At 53.1% G+C, this 17,301-nt stretch overlaps 1 protein-coding gene across 6 annotated transcripts; it reads right to left on the reverse strand.

The window, feature by feature from the left end:
• Nucleotides 1–371: 371 nt before the first annotated feature.
• LOC112317039 (solute carrier family 22 member 20) lies at nt 372–16,735 on the reverse strand. 6 transcript variants are annotated; one of them, XR_006653202.3, is made up of 11 exons: nt 16,337–16,734; nt 16,157–16,260; nt 14,282–14,442; nt 11,490–11,658; nt 10,784–10,907; nt 9,844–9,959; nt 8,589–8,803; nt 7,001–7,109; nt 6,617–6,820; nt 1,603–1,882; nt 372–844 (listed from the first exon to the last, which is right to left on the reverse strand). XR_006653202.3 is itself a non-coding variant. In XM_053923957.2 (10 exons), exons 1-10 carry the CDS (start codon nt 16,709–16,711, stop codon nt 1,786–1,788), a joined length of 1,668 nt encoding a protein of 555 aa, XP_053779932.1. In that variant the 5' UTR covers nt 16,712–16,734; the 3' UTR covers nt 372–1,785. The 6 variants fall into 6 exon arrangements, 4 of the variants coding, with proteins under 4 accessions (XP_053779932.1, XP_045039423.2, XP_045039422.2 ...); XR_006653203.3 differs by having other exon boundaries at nt 372–847; XM_053923957.2 differs by having other exon boundaries at nt 372–1,882; nt 14,282–14,436.
• Nucleotides 16,736–17,301: the final 566 nt, after the last annotated feature.

Below are 17,301 nucleotides of genomic sequence, written 5' to 3' on the forward strand. Positions count from 1 at the left end.
AGTATGTCTTTCCTTTGTGCTGGGAAATCAGCTCACTCACCTCATGGTAACTCACCCGACCTAGGACTTCACAATATTGTTACTATTAACCCTGTCTCCTGGGGGAAGCTGCGCCAGTTCTCTTGCTGGTGAGGAAAACTACTTCTAGACAGCGGCTCTCGGCTCTAACTAAAGACGTCAGAATTCCTGGGAGTGGACCCCATCCCTGTATTTTTTAAAAGCTCACAGCTGATTCCAGAATTGAGAATCAGTATTTTAAGTTTTCTTAAAAAATAAAAACGAAATGGTGTTTCTAACAGATGTATTTGTAAAATGCATACAAAATCTTGTTATTTTATCCATTTCTCCCATTCAGTTTTTCTCCACCAGTGTTCACAGTGACAGGCCACTTGTGTTTTGTACCACCCTATTTCATTCACTCCGGTAGCATGAACTAAGCACCTACTATGTGCAGGTCACAGTACTGGCAAAGATGACCTAACTCTGCCTTCCAGGAGCTACCAGGTGAGACCAGCATGTAATTGGATCCATTACAACACAGTGGGAAGGATGTGCAGAGGGCATCATGGGAGCCCAGAGGTGGGCAGGGGAAGTCAGAGAGTGCTGCCTGGAAGAGGTGACTCCCAAAGTGAATCTTAAAACATGACCAGGTACCTCTGCCTTTCAAGTTCAGTGACCTGCTAAGGGCTGTGAGTTGAGAACAATTCTAATAGGAAAGCTCATGTATCGGATGGTTGAAACAGAGACACAGCTGTGGGAAGGACTGAGAACTTGGTGCATCAAGGCCGGGGCCTCAGGACCGCTTCTGGGGCAGTTTCACTCGAGCTCCATTCCAAGGGCTGAGCTGCTGAAAGACTGACCTTGGTGATAGGTTGCAGTGTTTCCTGCCCAAACTGTGACGTTCCTACCTCTTTCCTACTCTGTGCTTTTGCTTGGACTGTAGGGGACTGAGCCTTTAACCTGTTTGATTCTCAGGCAAGTCCCTGAAGAAGGGATTAGACAAGGAAACTTGCCCCAGGCCCCCAGTAGGCCAGGATTTGAATCCCTCATGAATTTAATCTGAATTCTGATGAAGGTCAGGGTCAGGGATGAAGGCACCCATTAGGCACCTGGGCTGGAAATGGGTCTGAGGTCAGAGGGGCACCGCGCCCCTCCGCGTGTCTTCCGCAAAGCGGGATTGCTGGGAATACAGTGACGGGCAGCGGTCTCTCTCCACTGCCCAAGACTGCTTCGTCATTTATTCATCAGCTATTTATTTAGCGCGTGCCACGGGAGGCCCACTGCGAGGGGCGAGAGGCTCTGGCATGGAGACATTTGCCCCTGAGGGGGGTACGTCACACACACAGTGGAGAGAGCTTGCGTCCTACAAGGCAGGAGAGAGGAATGCCTCACCCAGGGAGCACAGCGAGTTCTGATGTCCCTCAAGGACAAGTTGGCAGGGCTGTTCCAGGGACAACTAGGGGCAGAAATGTTCCCCTCACCCTGCAAAGACACAGCATTTTCAGGTGGAACGAGAATGAGCAGAGAGGTTTTAAGGGGCAGAGTCGGGGGTGGGAGAGGAAAACAGTCCCTCCTCTGGTCACAGGTGTGGCTTTTCCTGACCTTCTGTACATGTGTGACACTGGTAGCCGCTGGTCTGGTGTCTTCCAGCAGCCCCAGCCTGGTTTGTGGGTGGCTCTTCGACATGGGCTGGCAGAGCTGCCATGGTGTCTGGCCAACCTCGTCCCCGGGCAGCACCAGCAGAAGCCTGGACACTGGCTGGGGTGCTGCCCAAGTGCTGGCACCTTAGATGGTTTCTATGAGGGGAGAAGCTCCCAGCTGCTGAAGAGAAATTTCTTCCCCCTTCCCTCCTGCCTCCTTCTTGGAAAGGCCTTCTCTGGCTCTGTGGACATGAACAGGCAAATGAAAACATGGCAAGGAAAGGTGGAAAGGAGGAGGCGAGGGGCAGGGCGGGCGTGCATAACATGCAAGCATGTGTTTGCACCACACACAAGTCCTGTCTCCACGGTCCCTTCTGCCCCATCCTTGCTCTGTTCTTGAGGTCTCACGGTGGCAGAGGCTGGCCTGGCTGGTAAGAGCCGGACTTGGAAAAGCTGCAGGTCAAAGAGATTTCCAAAGAGAACCCGAAGCCAGACACGCACTCGAAGTCACCCAGTGGGGCCCAACTCAATGTGGACCAGGGGCACCAGCAAAGACCCGGGGGCTGGGCACTGCCAGGCCCCTCTCACCCTGGCCCAGGGTGGAGAGGCAGCCAGCCCACCTGGCAGGGAGGGCAGAGGTCAAAGGCCAGCATCAGGGGAAGAGGAGGGCAGGGAAGTCCCCTGGAATAGGCTTCCAAAGAGCCTGAGGGCTACCCACCCGATGGGGTCCAGTTTGCCCTATTTTCCTTTTAATCTGCTAGTCTTTGCAATGATTTGTTCCCATCTCCTTTCGTTATTTCATCCTAGTGTAGCACAGACTGAGAGCTGTTTGTTCTCCTACTTAACAGTCTTCCTTGTCCTCATCTTCTTGTTTTAATCACGTACACATCTTGCCAATTTCTCCTGTCAACTTTTAGCTGGTTCCATTTTTAGAACTTTTTCAAAGTTCAAAACATTTTATCTGTGTTTTCTATCCTTACCTTTTAACTCTTCTATTTCTGGTCTTTTAGTTCAATGATTTAAGCCATTTGTGTGTGTGTGTGTGTGTGTGTGTGTGTGTGTGTGATATTTTTCTTAACAGAATCACAGAGAAACCATTCTATTGCCCCCCACCCTCTAAGGCCTTCCTGACTCTGTCCTTGGGTTCGCTGGGCTTGTGAGTTTTATCTGCTGTGTGCCTGTGGGTGGGAGCTGAGAGCTGGGACCCTGTGTCATCCCAGTTCTGTTTAATAGAGTCCTCATCAATTAAAGATAGTTCCAAAAAACCCAGAGGCGGACATTCTTTAGTTCAACTGCTGCAAATGGTTAGGCTTGCTCCACACCATTTTTAACTCCTGAAATGAGCAAAGACGACAAGAGCTAGCCTGCTGAGTGACCTGAAATCCATGGACTTCTTTTCCAATGTCTGAAATGTAATAACACCAGCACGAAAAATGTACTCGGGTCAGCCTGCCACTGGTGCTCACCATGGGTGGGAGGGTGGCAGGAGGTCCCAGCTGGCCAAGGGCCTGGGCCACTGAAAGGCTGAAAACCTGTCCCCTGACCCCTCAGCTCCCCAGGGCTCCCTACCAGTGGGAGGAGCTCCATGGAAGGTCACTGGTTGGAGCCTTGAAACTTTCTCCAGGCCAGGCCACCTCTGTGCCAGGTAATTCCATCATCTGGGTGGGCTTTCGGAGCATTGCCTCCCCCAGATGCCTTCACCAGCCTCTAGGCAATAAGGGGGACTGCCCTGCATTTTTTCATTGTGTGCTTCTTCCCTCTAATTACCAAAAACAAACAAAACAAAACAAAAACAAAAAACCCTGCTCAATATAGATAATTTGGAATTAATTTAAAAAGTCTAAAGAAGCTAGGAAAAAACAAATCATCACCCATACTTCGAGGCAAGCGCTGTCACCATTTAACATATTTCCTTCTCCTTTTTGGTCTGTATTTCCTGACATATAAGAAATATTATGAGAAATTCTAATGTACTGTTTAACAGTATATTGTAAACATCCCCCAGGTCTTTAACAACTTTCATCAACCTGTTTTATATTTTGCACAATAGACTCAGATATTTGGAAAGTTCACTTTTTTTTTCCCGGTATATTACACACGGTGATGGATGTTCTTGTAAATAAACTCTGTCCACACTGAAGCTTATTTTCTTAGGGCAGGGTCCCGGAAATGTCATCGCTGCTTAGAAGAATATGAAAATTTTTATGACTCATGATCAGTAATCCCAAAGAAACTTCTAGAAAGGATGCAGGAGTTTCCACCCCCCTACTAACACATCTTCTGCATTGTCTATTACTATGTTTCTAAATCTTTCCTCATTGGATATTTTAAAGTGACATCACTGATTTAATTTGCATTTCTTTGATTATGACTGACATGAATACTTTTCCTCTGTTTACTTCCTAGTGGTGTTTCCTCCTTTGTGAGTGTTTTTCATTCTTACATAAAAGGATTTATGAACGGGGTGAGTCAACTATTCCTTTGCTATGTGGCTGGAACACACACCCACGGGGTCACTGGAGCTGACCCCGGGACCACCGTAGGCATTCAGGCCATTTTGAAGAATCAGTATCTAGTCTTGTGATTAATGGAGGATCTGGCAATTTAGATAGAAATAAATTATCTATAAACAGATTTTGGTTGGTCTATGAAATGCATCTGGGGAAGTTCACTGATGGCTTAAGCTCAGGAACCAGCGTTGTAGGTAGGTTAGAGCTGAGCGCTCTTGGCTTGCTGTCCTCCTGAGGATGAGGGACTTGAACCTTTGAAAGGGGTCATTTTTTTCTCATCCTGATCCTTGGCAGCCCAGGCCTGTGAGCAGACTCATAGTTATCTGATGGGATTAGAATTTAAGGAAAACGGGATGGGCTGAGGAGTTCCAGATTTCCTATTGTCCCAATATCTGAAACTCCGTTTGATGGGCTCAAGAGAGAGGCTCCCTCTCGCCACCCTCTTCCTCAGCAACCCCCTTGCCTACAAAACCAAGACAAGTCATTTCTAGGGTATGCCATGATGGAGTAGCCGCTTGAGCTGAAGCCGAACCTTTCTGTCCAACGTTTGGTTGGACTGGAGCAGTCGAGGAGAACCCCAAACAGGCTACAGAAGAAGCCCGGGGGCCAGAACACCAGGGAGTCATGCAGGGGCAAACTAAATGCGCATTGATTGTAAGCCTCTCAGCAGCTCTAAAAAGCCTTAACTGCAAGGAGTCTTTACAGGCATGACGGTGGAGCATGCATTCTCCATAGGGGTGATACTGCTCCCAGGGGGGCAGAAACCAGTTCTTGGGGGGCAAAAATATCCGAGCTACTGCAGCGGTTTAGGCCTTCCAGAGGGCTACAGTACACTGAGAGATACACAGGGGTATTCAAATGTTATTGGGACGGTGGGCTGTGATTAGGACAATACATAAAAGGCCTCTTGGAGGGGGTGGGGGGCAGATAACATAAAAGGGCTGAGAAACTCTGTTCTAGAGCAACTTTCCTAAACGTCCAAAGCCAAGGCCTCATTTAGGGTGAGATTTAATAATGCCAAGAGACAGAAAGATCTTTTCAAGATATAAATTTTAAAAACTAATCTCTCCCTTCAAGTCCTGCACCGGTTTCTCCATTAACTGAAGACAAAAGCCTGAAATCCCCGAGGGGTCTCAGCGTGCCCAGCCCACCACTCCTACCTTGTCTTTCGAGTTCCCGGTAGGGCTGTCACTTAGCTCCTCCCAGCCCCCTGGGGCCCCAGGGGGTTGCTAGCCGGCTCCCTCCTCCAGGCAGACACTCATGGCCTTCTCAGCCTTGCTAACTCCTCCTCCTCCTCCTCCGTCAAGTCTAGCAGCATCCCCCCACAGCCAGCAATCTCTCTCTTAATTACACAGTTATTTGTGTGTTTGTTCTCCGTGTGTCTCCCTTACTCTGAAGCCCCAAGAGGGCAAGACCACATCTGTCTTGTTCTCACTACATCCCACACTTAGCACTGCGTCCGGCACACAGTAGGAACTCAATAACAATAATTGAACACGTGAATTGGATTTCAAAGGGCCTAGATTAAACACCAGGTGAAACCCTCGGCCCCCAGCTCTGCAGCAAGCCCTTCCCGAGCTGGGCTCACAAACCTTACCCACTCACTCACGACCACGCCCCACCTGCGCGCACTCTCGCTGGTGTTCACCCGAGGGTGGCATTGTTTTCCCGGCTGCCAGCCCACCTCCCTGTTAATAAGCACCATGGTCTGCGTCTGGCCTACCTGGTAGCGTGGCTGGTTTTGGCTGTGACCAGTGGGATAGAAAAGACCCCTCAGCAAACTTGTGCCTAGATTCCTTGAGAGTGTTACCTTCCCTGCCACTGATCCCCAAAATTAAGGGTCTTCACAGAGCCCACTGTTGCTGAGAAATGCTTCTAGAAGCCTCTGGCACTTAGAAACATTGTCAAGGACAGTGCTGTCACCTAACTCAGTGACCTCTCTAAGGAGACCCATGAGAGAAATTTTTTTTCCAGGAGAAAAATTTCTTTAGTGCTACTTGCTAAGAAAACCTGCATTCCCCCGCTCCCCGCTCCCCCAACCCCCACCAAGGAATTGGTATGCCTTTTCCTCCCTGACAGTAAGAAAAAGTCACTAACAGGGTCCTCCTTCCTGTTGTCAGGAAGCTTCGAGCCAGATCCGAAGCCATAAAGGTCACGTGGGCTGGCCTTTGTCCCAAATAGGGGGCCCTCCCTCCCCCAAATTGTCAACCCCACTGCCCCACCGGGAAGTCCATGTCCGTCCATGCACATTCCTCTTTCTCCTGGTCTAAGGCTGATTGTTATTTCTATCTCTCCACTCATGGCCATTGGGTCTGTTCTTGTGATAGGTAAGTCTCTGTCGAGGAGGGAGGGAGGTGTGGCGATGGCACAGTCCTCACTCGCCCAGGGACACTGCCCCCCCAGTTGTTTTGTGGGAACCACAGCCTGTGTGGTCGTCCCACCCGGCTGTGCCCAGAGGTCCCTCACCTCCTCTCCATCGCCTCAATGGTCTCCACCAGGGGTGTGTTGCGGGTCTCAGCCAGGAAGCAGACAGCCAGCCCAGCCAGGATCGAGGTGGCCCCAAAGGCCACAGGTGGCAGGATGGCGCTGAACTCCCCGACCACGGTGACCAGGGGTGCCGCCAGGCCCCCGATGCGGGCGTTGATGGAAGTGAAACCCATGCCCATCTGCCTGTCCGAGGAAGGTGGACAGGTCAGTGGCCATGGCCCAGACTGACCAGAGAGCTGGGAGTGTGGGGGCGAGGGGCAGAGCAGAAAGAGAGAGGGCACCTGCCTCGGCAAGTGTTCCCCAGGAGAGCCAGGGGTCCCCGGTTTGGGGTAGGTGCTCCACTGCCTCCCCCTACAGACCCACCTGATCTCTGTGGGGTACAGCTCTCCCGTGAACAAGTACACGCAGATGAAGGAGCTGGCCAGGCAGCCTTTGCCCAGTGCAGCCTGGGCCGTGCGCAGGGCCTGCATATCTGGGGAAGGGGAAAGGACAGAGCTGTGGGAGGGAGTGGCTCAGAGCCCAGAAGGGGACCAGGGAGGCAGAGGGGGGTAGTGGTGGGGGTGGGGGACTCAGGAGGAAAGGGTGGGGGAGAAACAGGGGGAGGCTTAGGGGCCTGTGCTGGGCACAGTCACGGTGGCCAGAACATGGAAGGGGTGAACCAGGACTTCTACCACCTCACGTTCCCACCTGGGACCCAGAAGTACCCACACAACCCTTCTCTGACCTCTGCCCCCTCCTCCTCCCTTATGTCCATATGTCACCAAGTCTGGCTGGGGAGCCAGGACAAGCTTTAGAGTTAGGCTTGGGTTCAGATCCCAGCTCTGGCCCGGATGGGTGACGTCGGTCACTGCTACTTAACCTCTCTGAGCCTGGCTGTCCTCATCTGTAAAATGAGGCAACTACCAGCACCTGCCCCACAGGCTTGTCATAGGTCGGCACGATGCGTGAGTGCAAAGTGCTGGGTGCCCACTAGAGGTTTGCGTTCCCACCGTCATTACTATGCGCACCCTGCCCTTGGGCATAAACCGTACAAGCCCAAGGCCCTCGCCCAACATCGGGGCAGTGGTCAGGGAAGTTACAGCATGTCCTTTGGTGAAGCACGTGTACTGACGTGGAAAAGCATGTTCATGGTATAACAACATGGAAAAGCATGTTTCTATAAACATGCAATGTGGAAAAGGATATATTACACATGTAAATATATACACACATATATACATACATAATCCTTTTTATATTATTGTATATATACATGTATATAATAGTGTCTCAGTTATGTCAAATACAAAAATCAATAAATAGGAAAAACACTGGAAGAAGTTTATCAAAACACCAATAGTCAGAACCCATCTGTCTCACAGATAGGGGGTGAAGCACCGAGGACTCAGACAGTGTGCCTAAGTCCATGGTTGTCACACTGAGCCCTCGGCTCGGCACGCGCTCTAGGACTGTGACACCCAACCCTGGCTTCTTGCTGCACTCGCTGGACAGTTCTTTAAATCCTAAGGGCTGGGTCCCACTCCTGAGACCAACCGCACTGGCCGGAGCCCCTGGGCGTGGCGGTTTGTGAGGGTCTCCAAGTGGCGGCAGTTACAGGCAGATTGCAAACCCCTGCTCCAGGGCCAGCAGCTGAGGTTCAGACTTGAGCCTCTCAACCCTGGAGATGCTGCCTGGCCAGGCTCCAGATGCGCACACACCAGCCAGCCCCCTGGTTGGTTTTCTGCGTCAGTCTAACGTCCCTGATGAGATGGTAAAGGCTTTGAGGGTATTTACAACCACAACGCTGATACTAGGCACTGAGTGCTTTATAAAAACCCTACTAATTGACAGTCACTCCAGATCCAGAACCAGAAGGCTGTCTCTCAGCCTTGTTCCCTTGTTGGATGGGTTGCCCACCAGACCCTTGACCCCAGAGGCTCCCAGGCGGCAATGGCAGAAGCCGGTGGCTCACCTTCTGGCACAAACATGTTGGCGATCACCATGAGCCCGGCCAGGATGAGGAAGGAGGCCACTGTGGCCCGGCGGCCCACGTAAATCATGGTGGCAGTGGCCACCAGCATGGCCGGGATGTCTATGACCCCGAACAGGACCTGTACCAGGTAGACGCTGAACCCAAACTTCTGCAGGCCCATGGCCAGGCCGTAGTACGCCATGGAGTTGGAGAACCTGGGGAAGGCAGTCCTGCTTTGGAAGGTCCCGAGGGGAGGACAATCCCACATTTCCAGCGCACAGGGGACAGAGTCCCAAACTCAAATAAGAGAACGGACTCTTTACCTGAGCATTTCCCGGGGCCAGGTGTGGGTTTTCCTGCCAACTTTTAGTCCTCACAAGGACCTTAGGGGCAGATACATAAGTAGGGAACGAGGCACTAGAGGCTGGCTCACTTGCTCTGGGTCCGCCGGGGGGTCTGGGGTACCTGAGCCCAGCTGGCTACCACTAAAGAGAGTGCCCAGGTCTGCTTCAGAGCACAGAGAGTGTGCAGCCTGCGCTCCATGCTTCATAAATATCAACCCCTATTATAATTTCATGTCCAGGACATCCTGTCAAGCAAATTGAAAGCTTTTTTAAAGCAGCCCCTTCCCTCAGGATTTGCTAGCTTCCAGCCTGCGCTAACAGGCAGGGGTTGCCTTTGCATTTTTATCCATTCCACACCTTCACGCCCATCTCTGTACCTGTAAGGAATCCCTTCCTGCTTGCCTGGCAAACTCTATTAACTGTCTTTTAAAGCCACCCAAATGCCATCCCCTGCGTGAAGCCCTCAGCAGCCCCAGTCAGGAGAACTGTTTTAGGACACTTGTCATACCTGTGGAAATTACTGTTCTCCTGTCTGCTCCCTTCTGCACCCACAAGTGTTTGTCCAGAATGGGCCATGTCCCAGAATCCCCTGGGGCGCCCCAAGGGCATATTAGGATCAGATTTGGTGCATTCTGAGACAAGCTGCCCGGATGATTCCAATAAGTGTCCCCACCCAGGTGAGACCCACTGCCCAGAAGTGGGGTCCCCAGGTCCGCACGCATGTCTCACCCATGACCACACCCCAGCACCCAGCAGAGGGCCAGAGGACCCTGGAGAGAGGGTTTGGTGCAGGATTGAATTCACAAGGTTCATCTGCTCCTTGCATCGAGCGCATTTAAGAGTGAGTCAGTGGGGACGAGAATTGTGTCTCAACCTCGGGTCAAAGTCTGGGGCACGAGCCCACCACCTACCAGACCACCATGAGACAGCATGTGACCTTGCGGATGGCCGGGGTTCGGAAGAGGTCCAGAACTGAGCTGGAGGTGCGGACGCTTGTAAACTCACTCTGGACGTAGGAGCTCACCACCTGGGCAAAGAAGGCTTGGTCAGGGGAGGAGGGGGATCTGAGACCCTAATTTCCTGCCAGGTGTCCCTTAATCCATGGAGAGGAAGGCCAAGGTCAAAGTCCCTGGGAAGAAGGCTGGTCCTCGTCTCCTCTCCATCCTGGGGCTGATGGCCCTTACCAGGCTGTTTCCAGGGATTTGGGATGAAGCCAGGGCTCTCCTAAGTGTCCCAAGGCTCCTGAGCTGCCACCCATGTGGCTGAAATAGCCGCCTGCTGTTCCAGCGGGACCCTCACGTCCCACCCTTTAGGTAGAGACCCTGAGACAGTCTTGGCCAATGGTTAAGAGCAGCAGTTCTAAGTGGTTCGGCCACTTCCTGCTGTGTGTTGTGAGGCAAATTACCTGACCCATCCAAATGTAGGTTTCCTCCTCAGCAAAAGCGAGACATTAAATAAGATTGTGTATGTAAAGCCCTTAGCATGCTGCCCAGCATGAGGCTCGATAAATGGTATTTATTTCTACTAAACGGTAATGATCTTATCATAAATAGTTGTATAATAAATAGTATTATGGTTATTAATTCTTCATAAATTTTATTTTATGATCTTTAATATTTTTATTTTATTATTTTATTTAAATGTTGGCTGGCTGTCAGTGTGAGTGGGGTCATTTCTCCATTGCACCGATGGATAGTCCTATGAACAAAGCAGCTGAAGAGGCCGTTTACACCCAACCTCTTCCCCTGGATGGTGGCTGAGTCCTGGGAAGCTACTAAATCCTGGCACAACGCAAGGCCACCAGCAAGACTGAAAACTGTTCCCGCCCTTCCTCCCACCCGTCCCTCCTACCTCCTGGGTCAACCTGTCCCCTTCCTCCTTTCTCCCATTCATCGCGGCCACCTTCTGCAGGTTCCTCATAGCCAGCTGGGACTTGCCGTGGAGGAGGAGCCAGCGGGATGACTCTGGCAGCCACCTGGGGCCAAGAGAAGGGTGGAGAATGACGCAGGGCTGAGTGGAACTCCCTCCACTACCCAAACCCAAACATGCCTTTGTTCACCTTCTTTCAGACCCTAACAAAGGTGAAATGTCCTGCTCTCTGAAGAATCGGGAAGACTGGGGGACACACCAGCTCCCCTTTATTAGCAACACATCAGACAGAGAATCACTGAGGTACTTAGAGACGACTTGGGATTTGGGACTTGGACAGGTCCAGTTTTGAATCTGAATCTGACCTGGGCGCGTGGCCTTGAATAAGTCATGGACCCCCCCTTGGCTGTGACTCACGTCCCCTCCTACAAAATGTCGAAGATGCTTGCGAGACACAAAGGGGTTGATAAAGGCAAAACCACTCAGATTGTCCTGGAGCCCTAAGCTAAGGTAAGGGTTTTTCCAGGGCTTCCCCAAGGCCATGCACACACTCGGAAGCCCGTGGCCCCACAAGCACTGCCCTCCTTCATATCCCCCCACACAAAGAGCAAGTCCCAGTCACTGCACTCCCTGAGCCTCCCAGAGGGACAGGTCAGCCACACAGGTGCACCCTCCCCCACCCACGTACCAAGAATAGAGGGAAAAGATGAGGAAAGGAACAGAGACGGCAAACTGCAGCCACCGCCAGGGGCGGATCAGGTATGCCACTCCAGCCAGGATGAGCTGGCCCAGGGTGAAGGAGAACCCCAGCAGGGCGCCCGCCGCAGTCCGGCCCCGGGTGGGCATCCACTCCACAACTGTGGGAAAGCACAGCAGGTCAGTGGACTCTTCACTTACAAGGTTGTTTAGTTTGCCCGCCCCCCCTGCAGTGACTGTGGTCCCTTGAAGTCACCTCAGAGATGGGCTGAGACCCAGGCAAAGGCATTCTGACCTCACTCCTCACACTCAGTAAAATTCCAGGTGGGCCGACAACACAAATATAAACAACAAAACCACAAATGTATTAGAAGAAATCATGATAGATTTTTTCTTTTCCTTTTTTTTTTTAAAGATTATTTATTTATTTGTTTTTAGACAGAGGGGAAGGGAGAGAGAGAGGAAGAGAAACATCAATGTGTGTTGCCTCTCGCATGCTCACCACCTGGGACCAGCCCACAACCCAGGCACGTGCCCTGACTGGGAATTGAACCAGCGACCCTTTGGTTCGCAGGCCGGTGCTCAATCCACTGAGCCACACCAGCCAGGGCAGATTTTTTTTTTTTCAGTCTTAGAGTCAGGGAAGGCTTTTCTGAGAATGTCACACAACCCACTATAAAGGAAGCAATAAAGGAAAGATCAATACACTTAACTTCATAAAAATAAGAAGTGTGTGCCTTAAAAAAACAAAAACAAAAAAAAACCCAACCCACTATAAGCAAAGTCATAACACCAGTAAAAAAAGAGAAAGAAAAAAACTGCAACTCAGCAGATAAAGGGGGAACTTCCCTAGCCTTGGAAAAGTTCTCACAAATCAATAGGAAAACAACCAACAAGCCAAACAAACAAGTAACAGGCAAAGGATGTGAAGAGTCTGGTGGAAAAGGAAATATAGAGGTTCTTAATGACACGATTTTTTGGTGAACAGCAAAACTCAGAGACAACCTGAAGTGCACACGCGGGGGACTGGTAGGTAAATCACGACATACTTGTACAAGGGAACCCTAAGAAATTGGCAAGGACGCTTCTTTCCAAGAGCACCCCGCTCCCCCATTCAGTCCATCAGCAAATCCTGCTCAGTCGAGCCAGAGTCTGAGCCCTTCCCGTCCCCTCTGCTGCTGTACCCTAACCCAAGCCAGCCTGGCCTCTCACTGGGTGACCACAGAAGCCTTCCCGCTTCTGTCTTTCGGCCAAATGCCAGCTGAGGGATTCCGACAAATGCTAACTCAGACCAATGAGGTCTCTGCTCAGCCCAGGACCCTCCCGAGGCTCCCATCTCAGAGGAAAAGCCAGAGTCCTTAAATGGCCACAAGGCCTAAGGATCTCCCCCCCCATCTTCCTGACCTCATTGGTCACCCCCCGCCCCCCACCATCTCTGCCCCAGCCACAAGGACATCCCTGGGCTCGCTCTTCCTTAGGGCCTTCGCCTGAAATGTTCTTGCCCTGGAACCGCAGGGCGCGCTTCCTCACCTCCTTTAAGCTCTCCCTAAAGTGACCCCATTTCCCTGATCATTCCAATTAAGACTGCAGACTCCCCTCCACCCTGGGCATCCTCACTCCCTTTCCCACCTTTAGTTCCCTCTGTGGCACTTACCACCTTCTAACACACGGAGTGACTTGGGGTGACTTGAGTTTTTGTGTTGTTTGCTACCTATCTCCCTGCACGAGAATGCCCACTCCACGGGGGCGGGGGCAGGGCCTGCTTTGTTCATGCTGCATCTTGGTGCTCAGAACCGCACCTGGCACCTGGCAGCAGTGTGCGCACGTGAGTGTGTCTGCATGTGTGTGTAGTTGTGTGTGTGGTACACGGGTGATTCTAGCATGAGATGGGCCTTAGACACGTGTTCCTGCCTTCAGATTCCATAAGCCACGGCTGGACATCCACCCGAAAGAACGAGGCCGATGGGCTGGGGTTTGCTGACATCTTGCTGTGAGCTCAGCGCCCTTCGATGTCCTAATGTGGGAAGGGAGGGTGTGGCCTGGTGCACCCTGGTTCTCTGGGCCCCGAGATTTCCCCCCAACCCTGAAATGAAAGGCCCAGTCCACTTTTGGCAGTAGTTTCCAAATCCCTCAGACCCTCCCGGAGGCCTGGTGGTGTCCCCAGGAGCAAACGAAGACGAGGGCAGTGTAGGTAGGTGGCAGGCCTGCATCCAGGGTAGCCTCCTATTGCCCCTCCATGCTCTCTGCCAGGGCCACTGGGGGGCTGCCTGGAACGAGCCTGGAGTGAGGACTGACCCTGTCACTTTGAGGGGTGGGTACACACTCGCCTGGCACCCAGGAGGCCAGGTCTCTGCCATGGCGCTAAGGGGTCACCAACTTTGCAGTGTGGTGAACCCCGCCTTTTTGGGGTTTACATCATCTCAGGGCTGCCTGCAGCCCTGGGCACCGCTGTGTCTCACCTCACTTCTGTGTGCCCACACTGGGAGCCTGGCACACAGTAGGTGCTTAGTAAGTGGTTATTGCTGACTAACACACATGGGAAATAAACCCAACCCTCTCGGCTAACTGATAGCAGATCACAGTCAGGGTCCATGGCTCACTGCTGGCAGGGCCACTGCTGAGAGCCCAGGTCTCTGAAGACCCTGGTGGGAGGCTCAGAGTCGAGGTCACTGCGCGAGCATCCCACACAGCTCAACAGGTGAGATGTCTGATGACGGGGCTGCCATGCTCCTTCCACAAGCCTTCCCCCGCCCAGGCCCCCCCGCTTCCCTTGGCTGGACTCACCCAGAGAGAAGGAGTTGAGGATGATGCCAGAGAAGGTCATGCCCGTCAGGAACCGGAAGACACAGTAGGCACCGAAGGAGCTGAAGTACGCCGTGGCGGCCCCCGAAACAGCCAGCTGCAGGTATGACCAGACCAGGGGGGCCTTGCGGCCCAGCCTGAACCTAGCCATGGGCACTGCATTAGGGGATTATTGAAGGAGGGCGAGAGGAAGCTCCCCCGCCCCACTGCCACCGAAGCCGCCCCTCCATAACAGAACCGCTCATCTGCCGGGACCCCAGCACTGGTGGTGCAGGTTGGGCCAGCAGGGAGGATCGTGATGTGGAAGAACATCGAAGATGAAGAGGTGTATTGTCTCTTTTATTTCTTCACTCGAGTAGTATTTCTGGCCTCCCTACCAAGCCACCCCATTCCAGGGTCAGGGACAGGCAGGGATTCTGCAAAGGCCCAGAGGCAGGGGCAGCAGGTGGTGACTGGAGAGAGGCCTCAAGCCAGAACTCCCAGGCTGGGGCGGGGACTTGTCACACCACAGAGGCTCCTGGGTGGAGCAGCAGCGTTACCCCTCTGCGGCCGTGGCACTGCCCCATCTGTACGTGGGGGTGCAGGAGGGCAGCAGGCCAAGAAGGGGCCGGTTGTATTTCTTCTGCACACGCCCCATGATACACCGATGCATTCATTCACTCATTCACTGTGTTACATAAAAGTTCGCCCATCACCTCTAAGTGACAGGCCTCCACTGGGGGCTGACGACATACAGGACACTATGGAACAGGTAGGACCCGTGGATGTGAACAAAGGTGTGGGGATTGCCTGAGGGAATGGGGGTGCTGGGTAGAGGGGGAAAATTGGGACAACTATAATAGCATAATCAATAAAATACGATAAAAAAAGACACTGTGGATCAGAGGCCAGGCTCTCTTTCATACCCAGAAAGACCAGGACATGCCGTGTCGCGGGGCAATAGGGCTGTGACGGGGCTCCCACCAGGGACCTGCCAGCAGCACCCTCCAGGGTGTGGGGTCTAGAGTCCAGGAAGACCCCCCTGAACCTGAACTGGCAGCCATGAGAGCAGCATCGGAGAGGAGAAGGGGAGAGAGAAGGGGAAAGAGACAGGGAGGAAGGAGAAGGAAGCCCAGAAGAGCAGGCGTGGGAACTGACTCTGGCAAAGTCCCGGATCATGCTGTATTTTCTGGGCATCTCTCTAGAGGGGCTGCAGTCCGTTACTGGGGGCCTGTAGTTCCGACTCATCCCTGCAGTGGGGTGCAGCACAGACAGTGGGGAGGCTGGGGAGCACTTTCTGAAGGCATGCGCAGAGGCCTTGAGGGGAGGAGAGAGCCAGGTACAGAGCTGTGTGGGGGTGTGCCAGCATGTGTAAAGAAAGGGGGACGCAGCATCTACACATTTTTGCTTGGGTTGCATAAAATGTCTCTGGTAAGGTCCATAGAAACCAGGCTGCCTTCCAGAAGTTCCTGGAGGGTGGATAGCAGTGGGAGAGGGATGCTTCCCTACAAACTCTTGTGCCTTCTGGGATTTTGAATAATGTGAATGTATTACGTGTATTATCAATCTACAAATACGTGAACAACATGAATAAAGAAAAATTGCCGTGAATGGTGTGGTTCAGTGGACTGAGTGGTAGCCTGCAGACCAAAAGGTCACCGGTTCAATTCCCGGTCAGGGCACTTGCCAGGGTTTCAGGCAGGTCCCTAGTTAGGGGCGTTTGAGAGGCAACCAATCTGTGTTTCTCTCAAGCATTGATGTTTCTTTCTCTCCTTCCCTCCCCCTCTCTCTATAAATAAATAAAACATTTTTCAAAAAAAAGAAAGAAAAGAGAAATGAACAAACAGGCTGGGGGACTTCCAGCCTGTGCTGGCTCACCTGTCCGCAAGGCTGCCGAACACAGCAGCGCCCAGCAGCACCCCAGCCATGTATATGGTCTGAGCCAGGTCGCGGAGGGTGCGGGCCTCGCACACCAGATTCCACTGCAGGGGAGAGAGAGGTGCGCTCCAGCCTCAGCTCCAGGCAGCAGCCCCCCACGCCACCCTGATCCCCACAGACCTCCGTCACGATAGTGGACGGGAAAACACTGTGGTCATAGACCCAGCCATCCTTGCAGCTCTCCATGGCCTCCCTGCCGACTGAGGTATTGGGGCTCAGGAGGGCCCACTGAGGCTCCGTGAAGCGCTGGCAGGGCTCAGGGACCCCAAATTGGTCCAAGGGTACGGTGGCTCTCAGCCAGGCCCCGGAGCTGTTGGTGGCGGCTGCAGTAGGTTTGGCAGGGCCTCGGCAGTGGTGGCGGGGCACGGCGGCCGTGAAGTTCTGCAGGAAGTTGTGGCAGGCCAGCAGGCTGCAGGGCAGCAGCAGCAGGGTTGTGTAGATGAGCTGGAAGCGGCCCATGCCCCCCAGCGCGTCCAGCAGGTCTGTGAAGGCCATGCCTCAGGCCCGACCCAAGGCCCAGCCTGCAGGGGCCTTATGTAAAGGGGATGGGACCAGGCCCTGGGAGGTGGAAGAACAGGGCCAGGGTTAGGGCCACAGACACCGTGGATCCAGTTACACCTCACAGGAGGCCTCAGGTGTCCCCATGTCCTCAGGGCTCCCCCTCCCTCCAGACCCTTTCTCCCCAATTTCCTTAGTCTCTCACCTCCCTTGAGTGTTTCACAGCCCACTGCCCAAATCTGTAGCCTGTGCCCTCCCCAGGGGATCCCAGCAGTAAATGCTTCCTTCCCCTTGCCTTTGTATGGGTTTTTGTGTGGGGGTAGGGCCCCCAGGTCATCCAGCCCCATGGTGTTTCAACTCTCATCTCTCTCATCAAACAAAACCCAATGCAGAGAACTCAGGGGACTGGACCAGCACGCTTACCCACCCTCCCCCTGGCTCCTCCACCTGGCCCGCTCAGAGACAGCTCAGGCTCCCAGGGAGTGGTGGGCCAAGCCCCTTACTGATGGGGACACCTACACCCCACAGGACCTGGCCCAGGGACCCCCAAAGACAAGATGCTGGCTCAGGATGGCCCGCTCCAGGCC

The sequence above is a fragment of the Desmodus rotundus genome, chromosome 5, assembly GCF_022682495.2.
Source record: "Desmodus rotundus isolate HL8 chromosome 5, HLdesRot8A.1, whole genome shotgun sequence".
NCBI classification, from domain to species: domain Eukaryota; kingdom Metazoa; phylum Chordata; class Mammalia; order Chiroptera; family Phyllostomidae; genus Desmodus; species Desmodus rotundus.